Source organism: Apodemus sylvaticus, chromosome 9 (assembly GCF_947179515.1).
Source record: "Apodemus sylvaticus chromosome 9, mApoSyl1.1, whole genome shotgun sequence".
Taxonomy (NCBI): Eukaryota; Metazoa; Chordata; class Mammalia; order Rodentia; family Muridae; genus Apodemus; species Apodemus sylvaticus.
The window spans coordinates 100,426,474-100,450,230 of record NC_067480.1 but is presented as its reverse complement, the minus strand read 5'-3'; the positions used below and the strand labels follow the sequence as shown (position 1 = coordinate 100,450,230).

The following is a 23,757-nucleotide window of genomic DNA, read 5'->3' as shown; positions in this document are numbered from 1 at the left end:
TATGAATATACCTATACATATATATCTACATCATATACATGTACATGTAACAATTAATGAAAAAGAAACAACCAATTTGAGAGTGAGGAGGGCTATATAGAAGGGTTGGGTGGGAGGAAAGGGGAAAATATCTCAAAAAATTTCACCAGTTTAATTTTAATTTTCATGAAACACATGACTTTGAAGTGACAAAAGCCCAACTTCTAGAAGCATCCCCCCAACCCCCAGTATCCACACATGGTAGAGATGGCCATCCTTGGGACCATGGCTCTGTTCATGCTGCCAGGTCTTTGGGCTCCTCGGGAGTTAACTTCATCAGTTTGTTTACATACAGCAGGATAAAAGTGAGGAACCAGAAACTCCAGTCAACCACTGCAGCGATCCAGCCATATTTGTCCACAGAAGCTCAACAACACAGGGAGGCTAGGGGGCAGAAGTCAGCGTAGTCACACTGCTCCAGGGTCCTGGGGCTCTGCATGGTGTGTATTCAGGGTTGAGCTGCCGCCGCTGGCTTCTTTACCACAGAACAAGTAGAAGGAGGTGAAGACCAGGGCAGCCTGTGGGGCAGAGGTGAGGTACCCAGGGCTGTGGAGGAAGATACGTGTCGGGGCCATGTTGGTGCAGAAGTGCCCTGGGATGGGAAAGACGTGTCCTGTGTGTGCTGTGGTTGAGGTGACTCCTGTCCTCCTGGCTTAATTTTTAAAAGGCAATATTCTTAGAGTCAGAAAATGTGAAAGAGAAAAAACAGATACACAATTATGCATGTCTGAATATATATATGCATTAGATCTATATGAAGGTGAGCTTATTGTGACAATGACAATAAGATCACATCTCATCTTACCAGTGGCCCTTCTTAGCCCTTTAAATGCCTTGCTGATTTACACACAGTGGAGCCTCTGAGACATGGACTTTTTGCTTTCCATAGTTTTCCTGCATGTCAGTGTTTAACTGTTTCTAACCTAAATATGTCTGAAGGAAAGACCTTCCATGAGCAGTTGCTTTTTTAAAGATGAGGTCATGGGGAATGAATTGTGTATGTCCTGTGATATCAGCACCATCTCCAGCTTCTACCTATTAGAAGTCAGAAGCACCCCCAACTGTGAGTGTCCGAAAGGTCTTCATGTTTCATGTTATCCAAGGCACAGAGCGTCTCTTAGGGAAAGATGCCACACCACACACTAAGAGACACACCTGGAGCAGACAGATCTTGATTCTATTTCATCTATACCCTGTGAAACCCATATTAGGGTGATGTTTCTCCATCTCCCATTCCGAATGTATAAAAATGAACTACAGAAGAAATTATACAAGAACTTTAAATTGACCAAAAGACTAACAGAAATCATCCTTCAAAAATCCATGTCTAGCGTATCCTTCTAAGTTACTGCATGGATGAGGTCTCATTTTCATTTTCTTTGAGGTCTTTAAAATTAAATGTAACTCATAAAGAACTGATAATGATATAAATCTTTCTTATTACTTTTTTTTCTTACTACTTTTATTTATTTTTTTACTCTTCAGTCATTATCGCCTCCCAGTCCGCCCTCCCACAGTTCCTCATGCCGTTCCTCCTCCCTCATGTCCCCAAGAGGATGTCCCTACCCACCCTCACCACCACCCCAGACCTCCCCACTCCCTGGGGCTCCAAGTCTCTCACTGGGGTATCTTCTCCCACTGAGGCCAGACCAAGGCAGTCCTCTGCTGTGTGTGTTGGGGGCCTCATATCAGCTGGTGTATGCTGCTTGGTTGGTGGCTCAGTGTCTGAGAGATCTTGGGGGTCCAGGTTAGTTGAGAGTGCTGGTCTTCCTATGGAGTCACCCTCCTCAACTTCTTCCAGCTTTTCCCTAATTTAACCACAGCCCCCACCCCCACTTCAGTCCATTGGTTGGGTGTAAGTATCTGCGTCTGTCTCAGTCAGCTGCTTGTTGGGCCTCTCGGGGGACAGCCATGACAGGCTCCTGTCTGTAAGCAAACGACAACATCATAAAGCCCCTCGACTGAGCTGCTCAGACAGTGTTCATGCTGTGTGCTCTTGTTGTGTTTTGTTCCTGGGGATTGACCAAGATGCTGGGCAAGCCTCAGCTGCCTGTCCTTTTCCAAAGTACCTTTCTATTGAGTACTGAGTTTCTCTCTCTCCCCCATTCCTCTGTGCCCCACCTCCACTCCACCATGTATGTGCATGTGGGCTTATACAGGTCTAAGAACAACCTCTGGAATCCATCCTCAACTTCCATATCGTTTTGAGTCATGACCACTTTGCTGTTTGTCCATTGCACACTGAGGCAGCTGATCCTGGAGATTGAAGGGATTCTCCGGCCTTCACCTCCCATCCTATCAGAGGAGCACCAGAATAGCACATGCTACCACATACTGTGCCTAGCTTTCCACCAGTTCTGGGGAACTAAACTCGGTTCTCATGCCTGTTAGGCAGTCTCTTTGCTCATTAAACCATCTCTCCAGCCCCAATGTTTTTCTTGCTAAAACATGAAAGCCCACTTTGCCCCCAAAGAAGGTCCAGAAACAATTATGAGTTTTCTCTTTCCACTGCCAGTGCCCCCACTGCAGACTGGAAGGATGCTAATACTGTTAATGTTTAGCATTTCCAGAATTCAACAGTTGCAACACAAGAAAGGCAGTGGCACCCTGTGGCTGTCACGAAGCACTGATGGATCACAGGTCACAGCGAGGTCTTGGTAAGCAGCAGCTTGCAAACTTTAAAGTAACATTCAGAGAGCCTACATGAGCCTGACGTAAGCCCTCCATGTTACGGTTGTGTGGCTTGATCTTCGAGTGGGACTCCTAACAGTGGCGCACGAGCTGTCTCTCACTCTCTTGCCTGCCTTTGAGATCCTTTTCCACTACTGGGCTGCCTTGTCTAGCCTTAAGAGGAGGTGTATCGTTTCACTGCAACTTGATATGCAGGGGATGATTGATAACCATCAAGGCTGGCCCTTTTCTGAAGAGAAACGAAGATGTGGATGGTGGGGTGTGGGGCATGATTGTCATAACACAGGAAGGGAAGAGGGAAAATTGTGGTCGAAATGTAAACATAAACTAAAAAAAAAAAAAAAAAAAAGGAAAAAGAATTGCCAGAAAACAAAGCTCTGGACCTATCTGTGAGGGGGGCTGGGTTAACAGGTATGAGAAGATCTCCTCTCTAAGAGTGGGTAACACCATTCCAGGGGCCAAAGTCCCAGCCTGAGTGAAAAGAAGAAAGTAACTGGGGGTGGAGGTGGGGGCAGGATTCCTCCCTTTCCTAAACACTGTGAAAACAGGTGCTCCACCTCCTTTTCCTTTAGAGACAAGACCTCATCATGTAGACTTGAGTTGGCATGGAATTTCCTATGTAGGCTGACCTCTGCCGACTAAAGGAAGTCCTCCGACCTTTACCCCCTCAGGTCCTGAATATAGGTACGCGCCACCACATCAGGTGTTATAGAAGCTGCTGAGGAAGAAAGGGTATCAATGGTTGACCCAGCACTGAAATTTGCATGGTATCATAATGAACTCCATAGCGAGGTGTGCTCAGTGGCTCAGGACTGGCATGACGGTTACGGGGATAACCAACCGTATTCTGGTTTGATATGAAGCTTACTCCGAGGGAGGGAAATTCATGCCTGGCACTGTAAACCTGGTCAAGAGCTAACAGAGGTCGCTGGCTCTAGCAGAAAATCTTTATAAGTTTTATTAAACCTCCACACTGTCAAACTGCCTTCTAAATACTTATGTTTACATGTTGTTCTCAAGATTAAGGGAGCACTACAGAAAAGGAGGCGGGAAGAGAGAGCTGGCAGATGGGGAGAAACACGAAATACTGCATTCATAACACGGCTGACACATTTATCTATAAGCATCAGCTTTGATTATTTGCCCAAAATGAAGCCAGTCAATATTCCAGCATAAAAGACCCCTCCATTGGCACAGATGGTAAGAAACTGACAGCTAGTGAGCCAGGCAGTCGCCCGACTTCCAGGACACGGGTGCCTGGGACCTAAGGAGAGTTGGGAGGGAGGCTGAGGATGACATGAGTAAGATACATTGTATAAGCACTTTGCAGAAAAGTATTTTTACAAAACCAGTGACATTAAACTTACCATGGACGATACTTTCCCTTTCCTTTTCTAATGTGCAAGACAAAGTCTCAAGTATCCCTCACCATGTAGCTGCTTCCACTCCAAACTTAGATGAAGAAAAAAAAAAAAAAACCTAGCAAGCTACACCCTTGTGCAAATGCTATATTAATATCTAAATGGGCTGTCATTAAAATTAAAAATGACTTCAAGAGGGCTAGAGATGCAGTTCAGTGTTGAGGATTCAATCCACAGCAAAGGGTGGGGGTGGGTGGGAGTAAGCTCTGGTGACCTCAACGTGCTCCCTCCAGCTGCCATCTCACACTCAAACCCTCTCACCATGGGACAAGTGCCTCCAGCTGGGCTCTGCCCATGACTGTGAGTACTAAACTCCAAGCACCATGCAGAACAGGCACAGGAGCACCCAGGAACTGAATGCTTCCAAGGCACTCCGGAAGTGGCACTTTCACTTCACCACTGTGCACACCTCACAGAACTATGAACACTTCTGATTTTGCCACTATGTGATCTAAAAGGTCCTATGTGACTACACTTTGAAAGCAGGACCAAAAGTAAAACACAGGAACTCAACATCACTCCATTTTCTTCTATACTGTTGGCATTTACAATGATCTCTTTCTGTATTTCCGTGTTAACCATTCAACTACTTTACAATGCATAAGCCCAACCTCAAAGATGTCTACCTACATCTTAAATCTTTGCAATATCTGTGAATTCAGGTTGCAATAGCAGAGAAATGAGGCCACAGATGACACCCATTCAGCAGATTTTCAGATAGGAGGGCACCCAAGTGGCTGGGTTCAGCTCTAAAAGCTGAAGGATAAGACTCACTTTTGCAGGGGAGAGGGACCTTTTGAGGTGCCACCCCTTAGGATGGCAGCCATTTATAGCTCTGTTTAGGACTGCTTGCTCCCATTGGCCACTCAACTCCTTCATTAGCATTAAATCCCACTCTGTCAATTCTGACATCTGAGATATCTAGTCTCGTGAACTAAACAATTACTGGATTCTTGGACCTTCCATTGGTAGACGGCCATTATTGAATTAGGAGGATCAGTCTACAAGCCATTCTAGTAAATCATATTATATGTCATAATCTCTATTCCTCTAGAAAATAATAACCCTAACACACCTAGACTCCCCAGAAGGGGTACACCCAATGGCTACCTCTCAGCCAGATGCATATTGCATTTCCATGAACTGCCCAGGACTCATCACAGCAGCAACACACCTGAGTACTGGAGGGTTCCAACGTGTGATTAACACACATCAGCCAGCCTGTACCAACAGAGGTGTGGGCATACAGCTGGCTTGCTCTTCTTACTGTCTACGTTAGATTGCTGAGGAGGGGGTTCAGGAACACTGACGGAATGAAGAGGACTTAGAATTTCTTTCTGCTCCCCTCGATCTTTGTTTTCAGAACTCCACTGCTAAACACATGGGACCATGGAGGAAATGGGGGGCTTAAACTAACCTCGGGCAACTCTGCCAACCATTCACCTATCAAGACTGGTCAAAGTTCCCATGAATGCTGACCACCACTGGTACTCAGGGGCTCACTGTAGTGCGCTGTTTCTATTCAACAGCCTGTTACTTTTTACTTGTATGTTAGAACACAAGTCAGGTGCTAGGTCAACTCACAGACAGCAGTAAAAGTAGATTAACTGACACAGGTGGGGTAAGAAGCCCATTTCTTCACAATTATGGAAACAATGAATAGCCTTCGGATTGGTCTTGTGTGAGGACTTTCTTCCAAAATAAGAGTAGGCCAAACGTTAAAAATACTTTATTTAAATAGAAATCTTAGAACTTTCCATGATGATGATGAATTTCAGAGGCAAAGATGGAAAAAAAAATATTGTAATCCTTGCAATTCAGAAAAAATGTTTGGCTGTTATTTGCTCTAGCAAGGTTAATTCGGTGTCAAAACCATGGTAATCCTTCTTTAGAAATAGTTTCCTTAAAGTTGTGGACTTCCTGACATTCTTCTTCAGGGCAGCAGTAGGTAAGAACACTGGCCGCTCTTGCCTGAGTGTCAGCACCATGTGGCAGCTACCGCTTTAGGTTTAAGCCTCTGCACAGGGTGTATTGCGGGGTGTGGGTGGGCTTAGCTATGAAAGAACAACAGTCTCGTGTATTTTCTACTTCAAGTCAAACTGGCATACTCAGTTTTACAGTTGCCCTACAAATCATTTTACAAAAAAAAAATAATAAAAATACATTTTACTTAGAAGTTCTGAAGTTTTACAATGATAACTAAGTCTGTATAACAAAGTTTAATCATATTAAGTTTTCAGAAACATAGTAGCGACTGAGTGGTGCCTGCAAAGTTCCTGCTGGCAGTTCTAATCACCAGCATCTTTAGACATGAGCCATCTAAGATGTAGGAACAGCCATTCCTCTGAGGCCGTGTCTGACAGTGCGTCTACATATTCTTGGCTGAGTAAAATAATAATGTCTCGAGGAAACCAAGCTTCAAAGAATCTCTTTTACTACTGAATTTCAAATCACACACACAAAGTAGGTGAGAAATTCTTTTATCATATTTAGAATCAAAATATCCCTTAAAATATTTACATTTTACAGTAAAAAGGATAGCAAAACACAAGATCATGTACAAGCTTAAGTATTCAAGTTTCTGAAGAGCCGGAAAGGAAAGGATATGGCCTACCACAAACTGCAGTACATGGTAAGAAACGCCTTCAAGGAGTGCAGACTAAAGCAACAGATGGACCCCTGGGCTCTTGATTCAAAGACCACCCCCTAAAGAGTTGGTCTGGTCTGACCAGGAAGTCGCTTGGCTTTTCTGCTGCTCCTCTACATTTTCTTTAAAAACAGTGCAATTAGAAACAAATGTACAGAGCACAGATTACTTTCCAATTAGTCATTATAGAAAGGACATTCACTAGAGGCAGGAAATATATTTCATAGTTAACCATATTTACCAATTAAGGAACAAAACTAAAATTTCTAAGCCTTTATTGCATATTAATTAAACAAATCTTTGAATATACAGTATAGTAAAACTTTAAAAATATGAAAATCCTGTAGGTAGGACAGTGGTGTGAGGAGGGGGTGGTGGGCGCTGGCGCACAGGACTCTGCAGCAGCAGCTCACTGCTCTGCCAACCAGCAGTGGGAGGGTTGAGACAGCACAGCCCTGCCAGGCGATGTTATAAAGACACACGTGTAACAGCTCTGCCGCGTTTCACCTTTTGCCTTTGGCTCTGTCAGTGTGCTCCCTGTCCTTGTGCCGCTCTCTGTCCTTCTCCCCCTCTCTGTGCTTGCTCTTCTCCCTCTCCTTCTCCTTGTCATGGTCTTCACCTTTCGGCCTGTCTGGTTTCTTGTCTGCGCTCTTACCATCTCTGCTTGCTTTCCCATCTGGAGCTCGATCGCTGTGTGATAACCGTGCTCTCTCCTTATCTTTGTGTACTTCCTCTTTGCTCTTCCTCTCTCTGTCCCTTTCTTGGCTTCTGTCTCTGTGCCTGTGCCTTTCGGATTCCTGCTCCCAATCCTTGTCATGCCGTTCTCGTTTCAAGTGGTGGGAATCACTGTAAAATCTCTGGCGGTCTCCTTTACCCCTGTTAAAGGGCCTGTCTGGTTGCTGCTGGTCTTGCCGACCCCATGGGTCACTATGGCGCCTTTCTGGTCTCCGAATATCTTTTACCTGATAAAAATTTTGTGGACCCATGTACCTTGACGCTTGTGAAAGGGGCCCCATCATGCGCTGTGGTTGGCCTGGGACATGAACGGGTGGCCAAGGAACCATGGGGGGATTCTGAGGGAACCCGAAGCCTGGAGGGGGGAGTAATGGGGGCGGCAGATGAGGCGGAAATCCAAACACATTTTGGGGAGGGAAGTTCTGGGGGCCGGGAAACGGGAATCCAGGAGGACTCGACTTGAGGTGCTGGAGGTTGGGCTGCTGTGGCCTCATAGGCGAAAAGTTTGTACTCGCTCGGGGGCTGCTACTCCTGGAAGTAAAGTTGATGCTTTTAGAAGGAAAATCTGATTGGCATGTGTTTCCACTTTCAAAATGAGATGATGTTGTAGTCGGTCCTCTTCTAAATGGGGGGACAGTTTCAATATTTTGTGTTAAAATATCCTCTTGTGAAGGATTGGCTTGTTCTGCTTGTGAAGAATTTAAGTTTTCTATTGAGGATGAGTCTGGCGCAGCCTGTGAATCAGCCATCTGCTCTGCACACGAGCTCTTCTCCAGGGAGGACAGCTTCCCCTCCCCACTGACGGGCTCTGCTAAGGGGTCTTTGTTGAGTGATGGACCAGGCACAGCCTGCTTTTCTCCATTCCTGCAGCTCTCTGCATCCTTGCTTTCGGAAGCTGTCTGCTGACTTCGCCCTGCTGCTTGCCTGGGGTCCCTTTTCAGGTTGATAAACTGTGGGGCTCTTGTGTTAGCAACCAGACTCTCACTGCAGCTCCCATTACCGTCTATGCTTGCCTTTGCAGTGCTAGGCCTGCAGGGAGAGTTACTTGAAGTCCTATTGTCTTGTAAACTCTTCTCTTGATCTTGGAGCAGGGGTCTTTTTAATGTTCTCTCTTTGTTTTCCACAGTTTCCTCTTGTTTTGAGGGAATTGATAAATTTGTTAAGAATGCTTCTGTAGAAACATCTGGTGGTTTCCCTCTCAGACTGAGACTTGCCAAAGGCCCTGGAGAAATGGAAGAGGAACCCACCAATGAATTTTCTTCTACTCCTGAGTTTTTACCTGTAGCCGCTGAAATATTTTCTGCTTTAACTTTTATCTCCTTGGCGTCACCTTCAGTCACCTCCACTTTTTCTATTTTCTCTACTTTTGGGTTAGCTTGATCACTTATAAAAGGAATTTCTTTAAGAGTGCTTTGTTCTACAACTGGAGGAGCCTGCTCATATACCTGACCAGTGGTGCCCAAAAGGCTTTGGAGAATGTCATCTACAGGCAGAGGTTTATTTGCTAGTTCCAGAGTAGAAGGCTGATTGTCCCAGCCAATCAGGACCCCAGGGAGGAACCGTAAGGGTTTTGGTGGCTCCTGCTTGGTGACTTCCATCAGAGGCTCGGCTGCTGTTGTCAGGTCCTCCTGAAGAGGTTGTGGGGGCTTGTTTCTCTGCTTGTGTAACACAGTTGTAAAGGAATTGAAAAAGTCACTCTCTTCCTCTGCTGCGTCCTCTGTGGATGGCTCCATTTTCCCTTTCTTGTCGGGGTGCAAGGCTATTGGGGCGCTCTCAGGAATCTCGGCTGTGTGACTGGGGCCTGCACAAGCGCTGTGCTGCCGCTTCAGCTTCTGACGAATGATCAGGCCCAACAACAGATTTGGTCTGTGCAGCTCGAGGCCTGGGGAAAATAAACATTAACAGTCATAAACTCGCTGTCCGTCCATCTCAGTTATTCCAGAGCTCTCACAAGCTTCATCACAAGCTACTGCACCGTGGCTGGCTGCATCGTATCATCTCGCATGGTCTGCATCCGAGACAGAAAGCAACCATCCCTTTTACTTTGGACCTCCCCCTCCCACTTTATTTCACACCCATTCTATTACCAAAACATAGACCTACCAGGCCCATCAAAAGGCACGAGAGGGTGTGGGATTTTATCTGCAGCACCCAGCGGAATAAGGTACATGTCTTTAACCTGCTTCATGTTGTTGGCAGCCACGCCATAGCGCTTTCTGCTGCTGAAGTACGCAAACAGCAAAGTATAAGAAATCTGATCTTCTTCAGTTACTGGTGTGAAGCGAACCACACAGATTTCCTATTCAAGAGAATAATAAGCAATTGCTTAAAATAGTAACCTAAAATGTAGCTTGATTTTTAAGTAGTTTATTAATTAGTACTTATCTAATTTTGAGTTTTGGTTTTGATAAGACTCTAAAAACAAACACATAACAGATCCTAAGTTTTTAAGATTGGCTAACTCAAGAATTTTATTACCTATCTCTGGGGTTTATTTCAAATAAAAAGATAATCATAATTTGATATTACTTTACTGATGGAGGTTTTTTCATAAAGGTACTCAGCCAAGATGGAAAGGCTGCCTCACTACTAGGTCTAAACTGACACAAGAAGAAGAAAAGTACTAGTGAGCTAAGCTACGGTTATATGCCTCCTAGAATTACATACAGGTTATAAAGATAAATGTTCTCAACTCTGAAACTTGGAGGCCAACATTTAGAAAAGTCCATACCTATCTGTACTGGCTGGTTTTGTGTGTCAACTTGACACAGGCTGGAGTTATCACAGAGAAAGGAGCTTCAGTTGGAAAGTGCCTCCATGAGATCCAATTGTGGGGCATTTTCTCAATTAGTGATCAAGGAGGGAGGGCCCCTTGTGGGTGGTGCCATCCCTGGGCTAGTAGTCCTGGGTTCTATAAGAGAGCAGGCTGAGCAAGCCAGGGGAAGCAAGCCAGTAAGAAACATCCCTCCATGGCCTCTGCATCAGCTCCTGCTTCCTGACCTGCTTGAGTTCCAGTCCTGACTTCCTTTAGTGATGAACAGCAACGTGAAAGTGTGAGCTCAAAACACCCCATCCTCCCCAACTTGCTCCTTGGTCATGTTTGTGCAGGAAGAGAAACCCTGACTAGGACACTATCTACAAGTGATAGGATGCAATCAAAACAAAGGTACCTTAAAAGTTTTGTATGAAATTGCCATTAGTTAATGTTTATAAGGTTTATGTAATTCACAACTCATTTCATAGTTATACTTGAATCCCCATTCTCAAGGTAACATCTTATGTGTATGCTAAACATTCCAAAATTTAAAAAAAAAAAAAAAAAAACTCAAAATCTCAAACATTTCTGATCACAGTTTGGATAAGGGATATCCAAAATGAGTTAGTAATATATTTAAATTACTAATATATTTAAAGCAAACTAACTACTATGTGTTTAAATCATTTCAAGCTGAAAGTATGCTATAAAGTACTGGACAGTAATATATATATATACACAGCAAGAAGGGGTGGGGAGGGAAGAGAGAGAAGTAATAGCAATCAATGTAGCAACTTTTTCCCCAGTCATGTAAACTAGGCTGGTCTCAAGAAGTCTGCCTGTCCCTACCTCCCACCTTCAATAACCTTTTAACTGCTTCAGTGAACTGTTAACACTGTATCAATTCAACAGTTTATACTGGGAAAAGAGCTCCTTCTTCTCAGTTTAAGACTCTCCCTTTTGGTCATTCTAAAGAAAACAAGAAATTTCTACAAAAAAAAAAGGATTTAAGTTATTCCATGAAATATCATTCTCTATGAGTTTAAGAAACTACAGCAAATCAATGGAGACCATGGCTGAAGAGAAGCATTACTGTGATGGAGGCAGAGGTTACATCTCAGTTTATAATTAGATACTAACAGACCCTAACTTCTGGCTGGCGCGGGGCTTCCTCTGCCTGCTTTCTTTTCAGTTGTACACAGCTGTGTGACTCAACTGCTCAACAGAGACAACTGCAGTTTCTGCGGTTTGCTTTACAACCTGCCGAGCAGCCTCACTGGTTCCCACCTGCTGCTGCCAACATCCTGGGAACATTTGTGCCTGATGAGAGCAAGCACGCTCGAAACACTAGAGTGGCAAGGAGCAGCCTGCTGCCAACTGATCCCACAAGACCCGAGCCCTCAGCCTCACATGTCCCACAAAGGAGGACCGGCGTCTGCGGGGTCTGAACCCCTGGCCTGTACTATAGTCTACTCTGTGTGCAGAGCTTGGCCGAGCCCTGCCTGACACAGGTAAACCTCATACTTACTCTAACCCAGTTCCTCCCACAGTGTGGACAGACTACAGAGGGCACATGCAGAAAGCAGAGACTCAAAGGAAGGCTGCACTGCCTGGAGAACATGGCTTTGCTTCAGTCTGTGTATTCATACATAGAATCTACAGTTCAACCAAAGCGTCATCTCTAGCTGTCTACAAACAGCCTCTTGCTGGGACCTGAGCTCCAATTAGCCCGCTTGATCCACACATCTGTCTCCCCAGGGCTGAGATAATACATGTGCACCCCTTATCCCATGTTACATGTGTGCTGGGGATCAAGCTTGTGTAAGTCACGTTAGTAACTGAGCTGTCCTTCACCTCCCAGCCCATTACCTCCTAGACAGGTTATATATCAATTTGTATACAAATTTCCAATTTGTATTAGCTCCCTCTCCCTAAGAGACACCGGATCCTTGTGTGAGACTTAAAGCAGTCTGACTCTGTACACATTTCACACACTGGCATTGCTGAGTTGCTCACCTTGGTGCCTGATGCTTTTATTTTTTCCACATAATCCCAAACTGTCTGAGGCGATATCCTGCCACCTACTTGAATGCTATCTGGTAAGTCCTATGGATAAAAGAAAATATGATCAACAGATACACAACATCTTCACTAAATACCATGACTAATGCATGTTTAGCTTTGAAAGTAATTTGAATAAGAATAAAAACAAGTAAACAGGGCTGAGAACATGGTAATAGAACATGTGCTTAGCATGTGGAAGACTCAGGGGTTAATCAAAGACACAAGGAATAAGTAAATTACATCACAGCAGAAAATAAAACCCTGTAGAGAGATAGCAACTGAGCCTATCTCAAACGCCAACTTCAAATAAATAATACTGGAAATGCAGTTACTAAGGACACACAAATGTAAACAGCCTCCACACTAAGATCAAAATCCAAGGTCATGCCAGGGCACTATAGGCAAACACAAGGGCCAGGGGCCAGCACCATATGCACAATTCAGGAAGAGCAGCACATTCAGACTCAGAGGTGGGCTCTCTGCTCCTCAATGGTGATCTGTAGCAATGGACAGCATTATTACTTTGTTTTGGTGTTTTTGAAACAGGGTTGCAAAATGTAGCTCTAGCTGTCCTGGAACTCACTATGTAGACCAGGCTGTCCTGGAACTTGTAAGAGATGCTCCTGCCTCTGTCACTGGTGTGCTGGTATAAACGGTGTGTGCCACTACACCTGGCACTTTTCTTTCGCTTTTTTTTTTTTAAAGGAATCCTTAATAAGTGCTGAAGTTCAATTTTATGCAATTTAATTACTTTGTATTACAATTTAATTACAAAGTATATTTTTGTAAGAGAAAATTAACTCTGTAACAATACAGTTTTAAAGGGCTTAACTACACATATTATATGTATATTGATACATATATATTTCTTAATCACAAACTTTATTCAGTATATTCTTTTTTTTAAATGAAGACCAAGGAAAAGCATGGAAGTAGAATTAAATTTAACTCGTTAATTGCTTTCAATATTCTGATATCTTAGCTGTAATAAAAGTAAAATAAAAGTCAGAGGTGGAGATCAGGAAACTAACCACAGTGAAAACTGTGGCACTAAGGAAAATATCTTTATTCAAATTCAAAGGCATCTAAGAAACCAGGACCTAATTATCCATGCAAAAGAATTAGCTTCAAAATGATCTAAAGAAAAAATAAAAATTCTAAAGGGTTATTTTTTAGCCCCCAAAAGACCATTAGTGGCCTGTTTACATTTCTCTAACAATATTCACAGTCCTAAAAGTGCACACCAGCGGCTGTGTAGGAACCCAGAACTGGGAATGTAAGGACCGTGGCTGTGGCTCAGTGACGGCAGGCTGCTCATACGCAGGCCCCCAGGCTGCACACACATCACCAGAGGAGAGGACAAGCGTGAGACAGAAGATTTCAGCCTAGCCAAAGGACAACCAATAGCATTACAAGAAATGGTCAGATGATGTAGGCTTTTTGAAATTTAAAATGAATTAATTCAACAACTTAGAATAAATGAAAAACCCAATAGATCAAATCCACAAACATAATGTAAAGCAAGTACAAAACGTACACTGGCTTGATCTCCTTTGATGTTTAAATGTCGCACCTCGTCACTAAGCACAGGATTACACTACTGCTGGTTATTCTCTATTTAGTTTACCACAGGAATGACTCCAGTGGCTGGTCAGTGCTCCCTGAGACTGATAGTGTCACAGCCTGTCACACGCTGACAGACATGGCAGGCACAATGGTCCTCACACCTCAGCAGTGTGGGAATTCCAATTCAACAGTCTTGCCAAAGACTAACGTGCCATAAATTTGCCAGCATTAAAGATATTTAAATTATTATTAATGGCATGTCTCCCTGCCTGCTGTTTTCAGAAACACATGCAAACCCAAGCAAGGAAGGAGGAACGTTCACAGTACCTCTGTCAAGTACTCAGGGGATCCGGACACAGGGTAGGCTTTGGTAACAAACTTCGCCACAGACGGCATGTTGATAAAACCTTTCCAGATGAAGTTCAATCTAGCCAGGAAGGTTGACTCAACTTCCACAGTTCCAGGCATCTCTGGACTAGAAAAGGATACTAAAGTTAGCAGCCATGCCAGCCAGATGGCACAGCGGTGGAGACACTTGCCCTGGGTTCAATCCCTGGAGCCCACACAAAGGTGGAAAGAAGGAGTCAACCTCTCAAAGTTGTCCTAAACCTCCACATGAGTACTGTAGCATGAGTATACACACAAATGTTAATGAAATATCCACGAATGAGTCCACTTTCTACAATCACTAAAAGCATTTTGTCAAAAAAGGGCAATAAAAATAAGTATCAATAAATGTCGACAAAAAGCAGGACAGTGGTGGCACACGCCTATAATCCCAGCACTCGGGAGGCAGAGAGGCAGGCAGATTTCTGAATTCGAGGCCAGCCTGATCTACAGAGTGAGTTCCAGGATAGCCAGGGCTACACAGTGAAACATTGTCTCGAAAAAACAAAAAACAAAAAAAAAACAACAACAACAACAAAAAAAAACCAACAACAGCAAAAATAAAAGCTATTTTATTTTATTTAAATTTTTAAACTTTAAATTTAACTTGAAATTTTAAAATAGTTTAAAAGCTATTTTAATTGAATTGTTCACTAAGTTCAAATGAACTCAATAAAAAGTTTGAACTTTTAATCTTTACCAAGATATCCTAAACTGGCCTGAGGCAGATGAAGATCATACATTCATAGAACTAAGGCTATATCCCCTGCTTCCTGAGATCACTGTATTCCAATCAGTTGTTTCTGATTTGTTTATGAAGATTTACTTGCTTTTATTTCATGTGTGTGGAGTTTTGCCTGTGTACCATGTGCATGTCCATGGAAGCAGAGAGAAGCATCCAATCCTTTGAAACTGTCCTTACAGACAGTTATGATCTGCCTTGGGGGTGCTGGGAATAGAAACCAGGTCCTCTGCAAGAATAGCCAGTGCTCATAAAGCTCAACCACATTTGCAGCCCATAATTAAGAGTTTGAGACTCATTACTTCACACTCTCAAATCTCTTAACTCTAAAATCCATTAAAAAAATAAACAAACCTCTGATGTCCTGTTCACTTATCTCAACTGTCTGGGGTATACACAGTTACTTTCTTCAAAGTCCCTAGGAAAAGCCACTTCTCTGTGTTTGCACATCTGTAAGTACAGCCAGGCAACGCTTATGACAGGATTATGCCTGAGAGAAAGTTACCGTGGAGCAGGAGAAAATGTTGACTTGGGAGATTCTTGTTTCTCCTCCTCAAAGAAATCAGAGGCCAGAATATTTGTAGTTGAAGACAATGCATCTGCTAGACTTTCTGCTTCGTTGTCTGAATGTTTACGGGCTCCTCCTACAACAACTTTCACATTTTTTGGAGAAAGATCATCTACAGGTGGTGCCATTCGACCTGAAGCCAGAAAACACCAAAATAAAACTGTTACCTGCAATTTTTATATTTTAATGCATTTTCACTTTCAAAAGTGATATATTTTCTTTGGTTCAATTATTGAATAAATACTTCCTGGGATAATATATACCTGTGATGTTTTCTCATAGCAAATTGTTACACCTACTCTAAGAACAATTTATCAATGGCACCCTTCTGTCCCAGATACCTAATAATTGAAATGTGGTTTCCTCACCCTAGGAAGGGCTATTTCTACCTAGACTGACTTAACATCTCCTTTAATTATTTTCCAGTTATCACCCATGTTTAAACAGAAAACAGTGTGGACGAGAAGTCACTGGGGCTAGTCCTCAGTTATGGAAGTGAAAAATTAAGAAAAGAATGTTAACACGCTACTGGGGAATGCCGTGACATAAGCCTTTAATTCCAGAACTGGGGAGGCAGAGGCTGGCACATCTGAGTCTGAGGCCAGCCTTAGCCTACAGAGTGAGTTCTAGGAGAGCCAAAGCTGTTACATAAGGAAATCCCTCTCAAAAAAAAAAAAAAAAAATCAAAAACAAACAAACAAAAAAAATGTTAACAAACTAAAATAAAAACATTGTAGAACGTAAAGAAAATCTGACTCCCTGATGAATTTTTCCCTAAAATATTGATAAGCTCCAACCAGTTAAAAGAAATCTGTATTCTATCTACTCCTAACCATAAATGTCACTAAACCTCAACAGTGTAAAATAGAAAATGATACTAATTTGGGACCATAATATCTAAAAAGGAAAATAAACAAACAAAACCTCAAACATTGTGAAAACTGGCAAGTCTTAGTTTTCCTGACAGATGTCTACTGTTATGTTTGCACTCCTGTGCACATGGTGAAGTACCGTTGTATCTACTCCTGTGTTTATAAACTCTCATACAACAGGAGTGTGTTGGTGTGGCACCATCCAAACCAGAGAATAAAACCTACCCGGACTACAAATGTAGACGCTAAAAATACCCCTTAAACAGTGAGCATAACACCAGAGCAAGCAAAACTCCCAACCTATGCATATTTTGCAGTTCAGGTCAAAAAGATGCTGTCTGTGTTGACTGGTGGTGTCTTTAGATGTGGAATCAACCTCTTCTTTTTGTTTCTCAGATGCTTCTGACTTCTCCAATGACTTATTGGCTGAAGGTTCCTAACATAAGTGAAAATAAAAATGAGTTTTAACTGATAAATTTTGGCAGCAATTTTAAAAATCATGTTATTTATTTGTCAAAGTCATTATATTCAAAAATTGCTTTTACTTTCTTAAAAAAGTAATACTTAGCATTTGTTACTGAGAGTAAAAACTCAAAACAACTCATTTTTCAAAGCTTTTAATGAAACTTCAAGTCAATTTTTTCCACTGGTATTTGAGAACGAGGAACCCTGAAATAGACTATCTCTACCCTGATCTACTTATCTCTCATTTTTCTATTATACAAGGGAAAATACATCTTAATATAATTGAAGAAAAGTCACAACAGTTCTCAAATTACACTATTTACAAAGCACCAAGGAATTACTGTATCAAATACCCTCAGGGTTCTAACAAGTTTTTAACAGGCCCCTATAATGCAGACAATGTTCACTAAGCTCTTAAGAACCAAGCCAGTAAAACAGGCTACTTTAAAGCACACTACTTTAAAACAACGTTCTGCTTTAAGAGCACCAGGGAAGCTTTCATCCTCCTCCGTGTTTGGAGGTGGAGCACACACAACAGATGAACTCCTACCTGGATCTCCATGGCTGCTTCCTGTTCCTTCATCGGGGCGTCACTCTCGATTTCTATCTCACCTTTGTGAGTGATTTTCGTGATTGGTCGTCTTTCCACTTCTCTCTGTTCCTTCTCGATCATTTCTATGGTCTAATAGAAAATATTTTAAGGAAACATTTAAAGTATGTGCCTTAATTCATGAGAGCTTACCTAAAGAATCTAACTTTTAGTTTTCTCTGATATAAAATACCAATAGAATCTGAGAAGTGTGGGCAGAGTTTAAGAATTATTAGCTCTGCCTCAGCCTTGAGAGGCTCCTGTCAACACTCTGCAAGGCAGCAACTGAGGGGCAACGCTCAGAGTGGGGAAACGCAGTATTTACCCTTGAAATCGGCTGGCAAGGAGCCAAGAATGAATTTGACTCACATTCCTCGTGCAATGTTCTAGAATATCTCCCCAACACTAGCTTATTCAATGATTATAGCACAAAGTCCAGGGAACCCACTCTCCTGTCTCCTGGACTTTTTTAGTTAACACTGGTAATTAAAAGAAAAATTTAGTATCAACATATGAAAGCTAGCAAGTATAGCAAGAGTATGGGACAGAGCAGGGCACACACATGCACACAGGTGGGTACACACACACACACACACACACACACACACACACACGAGCAAGAACAGTAAGGACTGTAAAGGTCGATCCATTCATCTCATTTGTGGTTGTAAAACATCCATTAAAAAAGTCAAATGGGATTGTTTAGTGGGTAAAGGGTCTTTATCACACAAAGAAAACTCATGGTCTCCAAAGCAAATGCAGCCAATTTTAAAGCTTAGGTAAGACAAGTGCAGATTTCAGATGGGGAAGGAAAGATGATGTTAACATTATTTTCAAAATAAAGAGGAGTCAAGATTATATGAAAGCAAAGGAAAAAAAAAAAAGAAAAAGAAAGACAGTCTGTTCCACTATATGCACAGGCCAGGGAGAGTTAGTGTCTAAGACTCAAACAAGCACCAAGAACAAAAGGCTCCTGTAAATTATGCAGGCCAATCAAACTATACACAATCATCATTTCCTAAAATGGGCAGCTGATCGCTATATCTGAAAACAAATGCTCAAAATCATTTACTTCCCTTGTTAAAGGTATTGCAAGTATAAATGCCAACTGAAAATTTTTGGCATCTGTGACTTTTTGAAAAATTTTCATTTTAAAAATTTCCTACAGTATACAAATTATAACACTCCACTTTGATCTGAGACAGTACCACATAAACATAACAGTATTTCTATGCATATCTATACATGGCAAGCCAGGTCATCTTCTCAATAAATTAGTTCCAAAAATGTCTGACTTTCTTTAGAAATTCTGCCCATGAAACTTGATAGTAAGATTCTGAGCCGGGGTTGGTGGCGCACGCCTGTAATCCCAGCACTCTGGGAGGCAGAGGCAGGCCGATTTCTGAGTTGGAGGCCAGCCTGGTTTACAGAGTGAGTTCCAGGACAGCCAGGGCTACACAGAGAGACCCTGTCTCAAACAAACAAACAAAGAAAAAAGTGAGTTAGCACATGCCAGTAGTCTCAGCAACTTAGAAAGTTGAAGAAAGAAAACCACCTGTCCCGGTCAGAACTGAGCCGGTGAGGGGAAGGGGAAAGAGGGCGACAAGGAGGAGAGGGAGAGAGGAGCAGGGGTAGGGTAGGGAACAGGAAGTAAAGGACGAGAAGCCTGTTTCCTTGCACTCTGTCCTGACTGGTCTTTGACAGCCGAGCAGAATACAGCATTCCCGATGTCCTTACGTGTCTGTTCTCCCGCCGTCTCCACGCAGCTAACTCTTTGGAGGCTAGTTCTTCTGGACTCATTCTTATAAGATGATCAGGGGTTACTTCTCCTTTTAGAACTTTCTTAAATAATATCTACAGGATTTTAAAATGAAAAGAAAAGGAGACACAAACATTTAGAAACAAAAAAGAGCTGCAATATGTGAACTTCCAATAAACAAGCGTTGACTTTGAAGCTACTTTAAAGCCTGATTTATGAATATGTAATAATTTAACCTAGTACATACAGTCTAACAGCTTTATATTCTGGGAATATAAAACATAAAACACATCCTAGATAAAATTCAATTTGATGCCAGTATGGTGGCCACTCCTGTAATCCGAGCAGTCAGTCTTGAGACTAAGGCAGAAGGATGGAATTTAAGGACAGTTACACAGGGACATTCTGCTAAACTTCTATCTACCCACCCACCCATCCCCTAAACAAGAAAATCCATGTAAAAAAATCAGACAAAGCGAGTGCAATGAGACCATTGTCCGCCTGTACAAAACTGCCTTACGTCTGCCTCAGGACAAACGAATAACCACACCACTTACAGAAAGGCACTGAATACAAGAGCTTTTTAATCAATGTAGTGACATCTCTGTTTCTCTGGCGTTTTAAGATTTTTACATTTGCATCCTGGCAGACTTGAGTGGAGACCACAGCAAAGAACTAACTGATTGCATGGAAAAGCAATCTTCACTTGAGTACAGAGAAACGTTTCTAGATTACAGTTTATATACATTATATTTTATTATATATATTATTATATCATATTTATTATAGTTTACATTAGTTTATAGATTATAGAGCTCTTGGTCCATAACAGACTATACAACTAGATTTTTCTTCAACAGCTGTTGGTATATTTGAAAATACTTCAATCAATTACACTACCCCTAACTCTTAGGGGAATTATTCCCATTTCTGCCCAAATTCTGAATCTTGGATGTTTAAACTGCCAATAAGAACTATGTACTATCAGCATATAACCTATACACCCCATCCCATACACAGCTGCATGCGACATTATACTCCAGTCAACAATAGTCCATGCAAACAATGATACACACTTAAAATTTACTACTTAGTGATAAAGAGGGGGCTTAGCTGCCTTTGTCTATGAAAATACACTCTGACATTTGCTTAATGGCAAAATCACCTAATGATGGCTTTTTCTTGCCGTAGTAACTTTGTCATGTGACTGTAAACTGTCTTTATATGTTCTTAACATGTTAGAAACTGTGAACATACTTGTTACACACAGTGCACAGGGAGTGACAACTAGAAAAACAAGCCTACACACCTTATAGCACGCACGCAATTCTTCCACAGTATTTTTGATCTGCTGCTGAAATGCATGTTTTGAGAAACTACTATATTGTAGCAAATATTAATATGCAAACTTACATCACAATGTGAAAATGTTTACACAAAGAGACCTAATTTTAATTCTATAATCTAGAATCATCTTTAGCAAAATTTCTCAATATACCTATGTAAATATAACACACAAAATAATCTCATTTATATTTGTAATGTTGAAAGTGTTCACTGTATAATTTTTGCTTAACATATGCAGTATAGAACTTTCTATGTGTAAATACACACACACACACACACACACACCTACCCCTTTTGGATTTTTGCTAAGTCTCAAAAAAGAAATCCCAAGATATAATTAAGAGAGCAATAATGTTTAATCCACAGCTAAAATATATTTTAAAATAAAGTTCTATTTAGTTTGCTAAACTTATTTTACAATGCTTTTCTGGGGAAAGGACAAAATCCCACTAGCCTGCTCAGGCTATCTGGAAATTCACAGCTGAGGTGATCTTTCTGTCGCAGATTCCCTCGATCACTCTGATGCAGAGCATGTGCTGTCAGGCTTGGATCATTGTTTTTAGTTTACAACGAAACGTGACTTTTTGAGTGAGCATAAATCTACTTAGAGGTTTAAGTAAAAAATGCTTAGGCTTAACAGAGATTTTGAAGAATATTGAAGAGTAAATGTTTTATTCATTTAACTGGGTTATGCAAGAGATAGGCAAGAGAAGAAAGTGCCCATAAATCCAAATGCGTGGCTCAACAGACCCCAACACTACTCACTGGTGTTTAGGATTCTAAGGCACAGGAGCTTATGTAAATGCTATGCCCACAGCTCAGTGGGTACAGTGCCTCTCAGCATGCCTGCAGCTCTGGGTTGGAGTCCCAGAAACAGGAACATTGGGCACTGAGGCTCAGGCATGTAATTTGGGTACTCACTAGCTGGAGGTGGAAGAGAAACTTTTTCTTTTTATTCGATATTTACTTTATTTACATTTCAAATGGTATCCCCTTACCGCATTACCCCTCTGAAAACCCCCTATCCCATCCCCATCCCCCTGCTCACACCCCTCCCCACCCCCAATTTCCTGACTTGCATTCCCCTATTCTGGGGAATCAAGCCTTCATAGGCCTCTCTTCTCACTGAAGTCTGAAACGGTCATCTTCTACATATGTAGCTGGAGCCATGTATCTCTCCATGTGTACTCTTTGCTTGGTGGTTTAGTCCCTGGGAGCTGTAGGGATACTGGGTGGTATATATTATTGTTCCTTCTATGGGGCTGCAAACCTCTTCAGCTCCTTGGGTCCTTTCTCTAGCTGCTCCACTGAAGATCCTATACCCATTCTATTGGTTGGCTGTGAGCCAAGGGTGTTTTGATCCACTTTCCAATAAAGATCAAAGTATCCACACCTTTGTCTTCCTTCTTCTTGAGCTTCATGTGGTAAGTTGTATCTTGGGTATTCCAAGCTTTTGGGCTAATAACCACTTATCAGTGAGTGCACCCCATGTGTGTTCTTTTGTGATTGGGTTACCTCACTCAGGATATTTTCTAGTTCCATACATTTGCCTAAGAATTTCATGAATTCATTGTTTTTAATAGCTGAGTAGTACTCCATTGTGTAAATGTACCACATTTTCTGTATCTGTTCTTGTGTTGACGGACATCAGGGTTCTTTTTCAGCTTCTGGCTATTATAAATAAGGCTGCTATGAACATAGTGGAGCATGTGTCCTTATTGCATGTTGGAGCATCTTCTGGGTATATGCCCAGGAGTGGTATAGCTGGGTCCTCAGGTAGTACTATGTCCAATTTTCTGAGGAACTGCCAAACTGATCTCCAGAGTAGTTTTACTAGCTTGCAATCCCACCAGCAGTGGAGGTGTGTTCCTCTTTCTCCACATCCTTTCCAGCATTTGTTGTGCTCTGAGTTTTTCATCTTGGCCACTCTGACTGCTGTGAGGTGGAATCTCAGGGTTGTTTTGATTTGCATGTCCCTGACGATTAAGGAAGTTGAACATTTCTTTAGGTGTTTCTCAGTCATCTGGCACTCTTCAGTTGAGAATTCTCTGTTTAGCTCTGTGCCCCATTTTTAATAGGGTTATTTGGTTCTCCGGAGTCTAACTTCTTGAGTTCTTTGTATATCTTGGATATTAGCCCTCTGTAGGATTGGTAAAGATCTTTTCCCAATCTGTTGGTTGCCGTTTTGTTCAATTGACAGTGTCCTTTGCCTTACAGAAGCTTTTGCAGTTTTATGAGATCCCATTAGTCAATTCTTGATATTATAGCATAAGCTATTGGTGTTCTATCAGGAAATTTTCCCTTGTGCCCATGTTCTCCAGGTTCTTCCTCACTTTCTCTCCTATTAGGTTCAGTGTATCTGGTTTTAAGTGGAGGTCTTTTATTCACTTGGACTTGAGCTTTGTACAACGAGATAAGAATGGATCAATTTGCATTTTTCTACATGTTGACTGCCAGTGGATCCAGCACCATTTGTTTAAAATGCTGTCTTTTTTTCCACTGGATGTTTTTAGCTCCTTTGTCAAATATCAAGTGACCATCAGTGTGTGGGTTCATTTCTGGGTCTTCAATTCTATTTCATTGATCTCCCTACCTGTCACTATACCAATACCGTGCAGTTTTTATCACTATTGCTCTGTAGTATAGCTTAAGGTCAGGGATGGTGATTCCTCCAGAGGTTCTTTTATTGTTGACAATAGTTTTCACTATTCTGGGTTTTTTGTTATTCCAGATAAATTTGGACATTGCTCTAACTCTATGAAGAATTGAGTGGGAATTTTGATGAAGATTGCATTGAATCTGTAGATTGCTTTAGGCAAGATGGCCATTTTTACTATATTAACCCTGTCAATCCATGAGCCTGAGAGATCTTTCCACCTTCTGAAATCTTAAGAAAGAGAAATGTAAAATCATCCCCAGCTACATCCCGTTCCCTGCCAAGGAGAAGTGACGCTCTTAGTGAGGAGCTCAGCTGTAGAGAGCAAGCTTTGTGACACAAGGCCCCAAGGTTAATCCCTAGCACAACAAGCAAACCAACCACACACAGCATTCCACTCTGGGAGGCTCCACATCCTCACGATGTGACTGACATCTACAAACCTGTTGGATCA

At 42.0% G+C, this 23,757-nt stretch overlaps 1 protein-coding gene and 1 pseudogene across 9 annotated transcripts in view; both read right to left on the bottom strand.

The window, feature by feature from the left end:
• Nucleotides 1-221: 221 nt before the first annotated feature.
• LOC127692003 (transmembrane protein 213-like) lies at nt 222-2,766 on the bottom strand (annotated as a pseudogene).
• A 3,849-nt stretch (nt 2,767-6,615) lies between these two features.
• Nucleotides 6,616-23,757, bottom strand: part of Phf3 (PHD finger protein 3) — a 70,514-nt gene continuing 53,372 nt past the window's right edge. For all 9 annotated transcript variants that reach the window (XM_052192804.1, XM_052192807.1, XM_052192806.1 and 6 more), the window contains 8 exons: nt 19,279-19,395; nt 17,503-17,634; nt 16,788-16,923; nt 15,553-15,748; nt 14,246-14,393; nt 12,305-12,394; nt 9,637-9,832; nt 6,616-9,415 (listed from right to left, as the gene is read on the bottom strand). In XM_052192804.1, the coding sequence (XP_052048764.1) occupies nt 7,302-9,415; nt 9,637-9,832; nt 12,305-12,394; nt 14,246-14,393; nt 15,553-15,748; nt 16,788-16,923; nt 17,503-17,634; nt 19,279-19,395 (3,129 nt within the window). In that variant the 3' untranslated portion in view covers nt 6,616-7,301. The remainder of the gene's footprint in view (nt 9,416-9,636; nt 9,833-12,304; nt 12,395-14,245; nt 14,394-15,552; nt 15,749-16,787; nt 16,924-17,502; nt 17,635-19,278; nt 19,396-23,757) is intronic.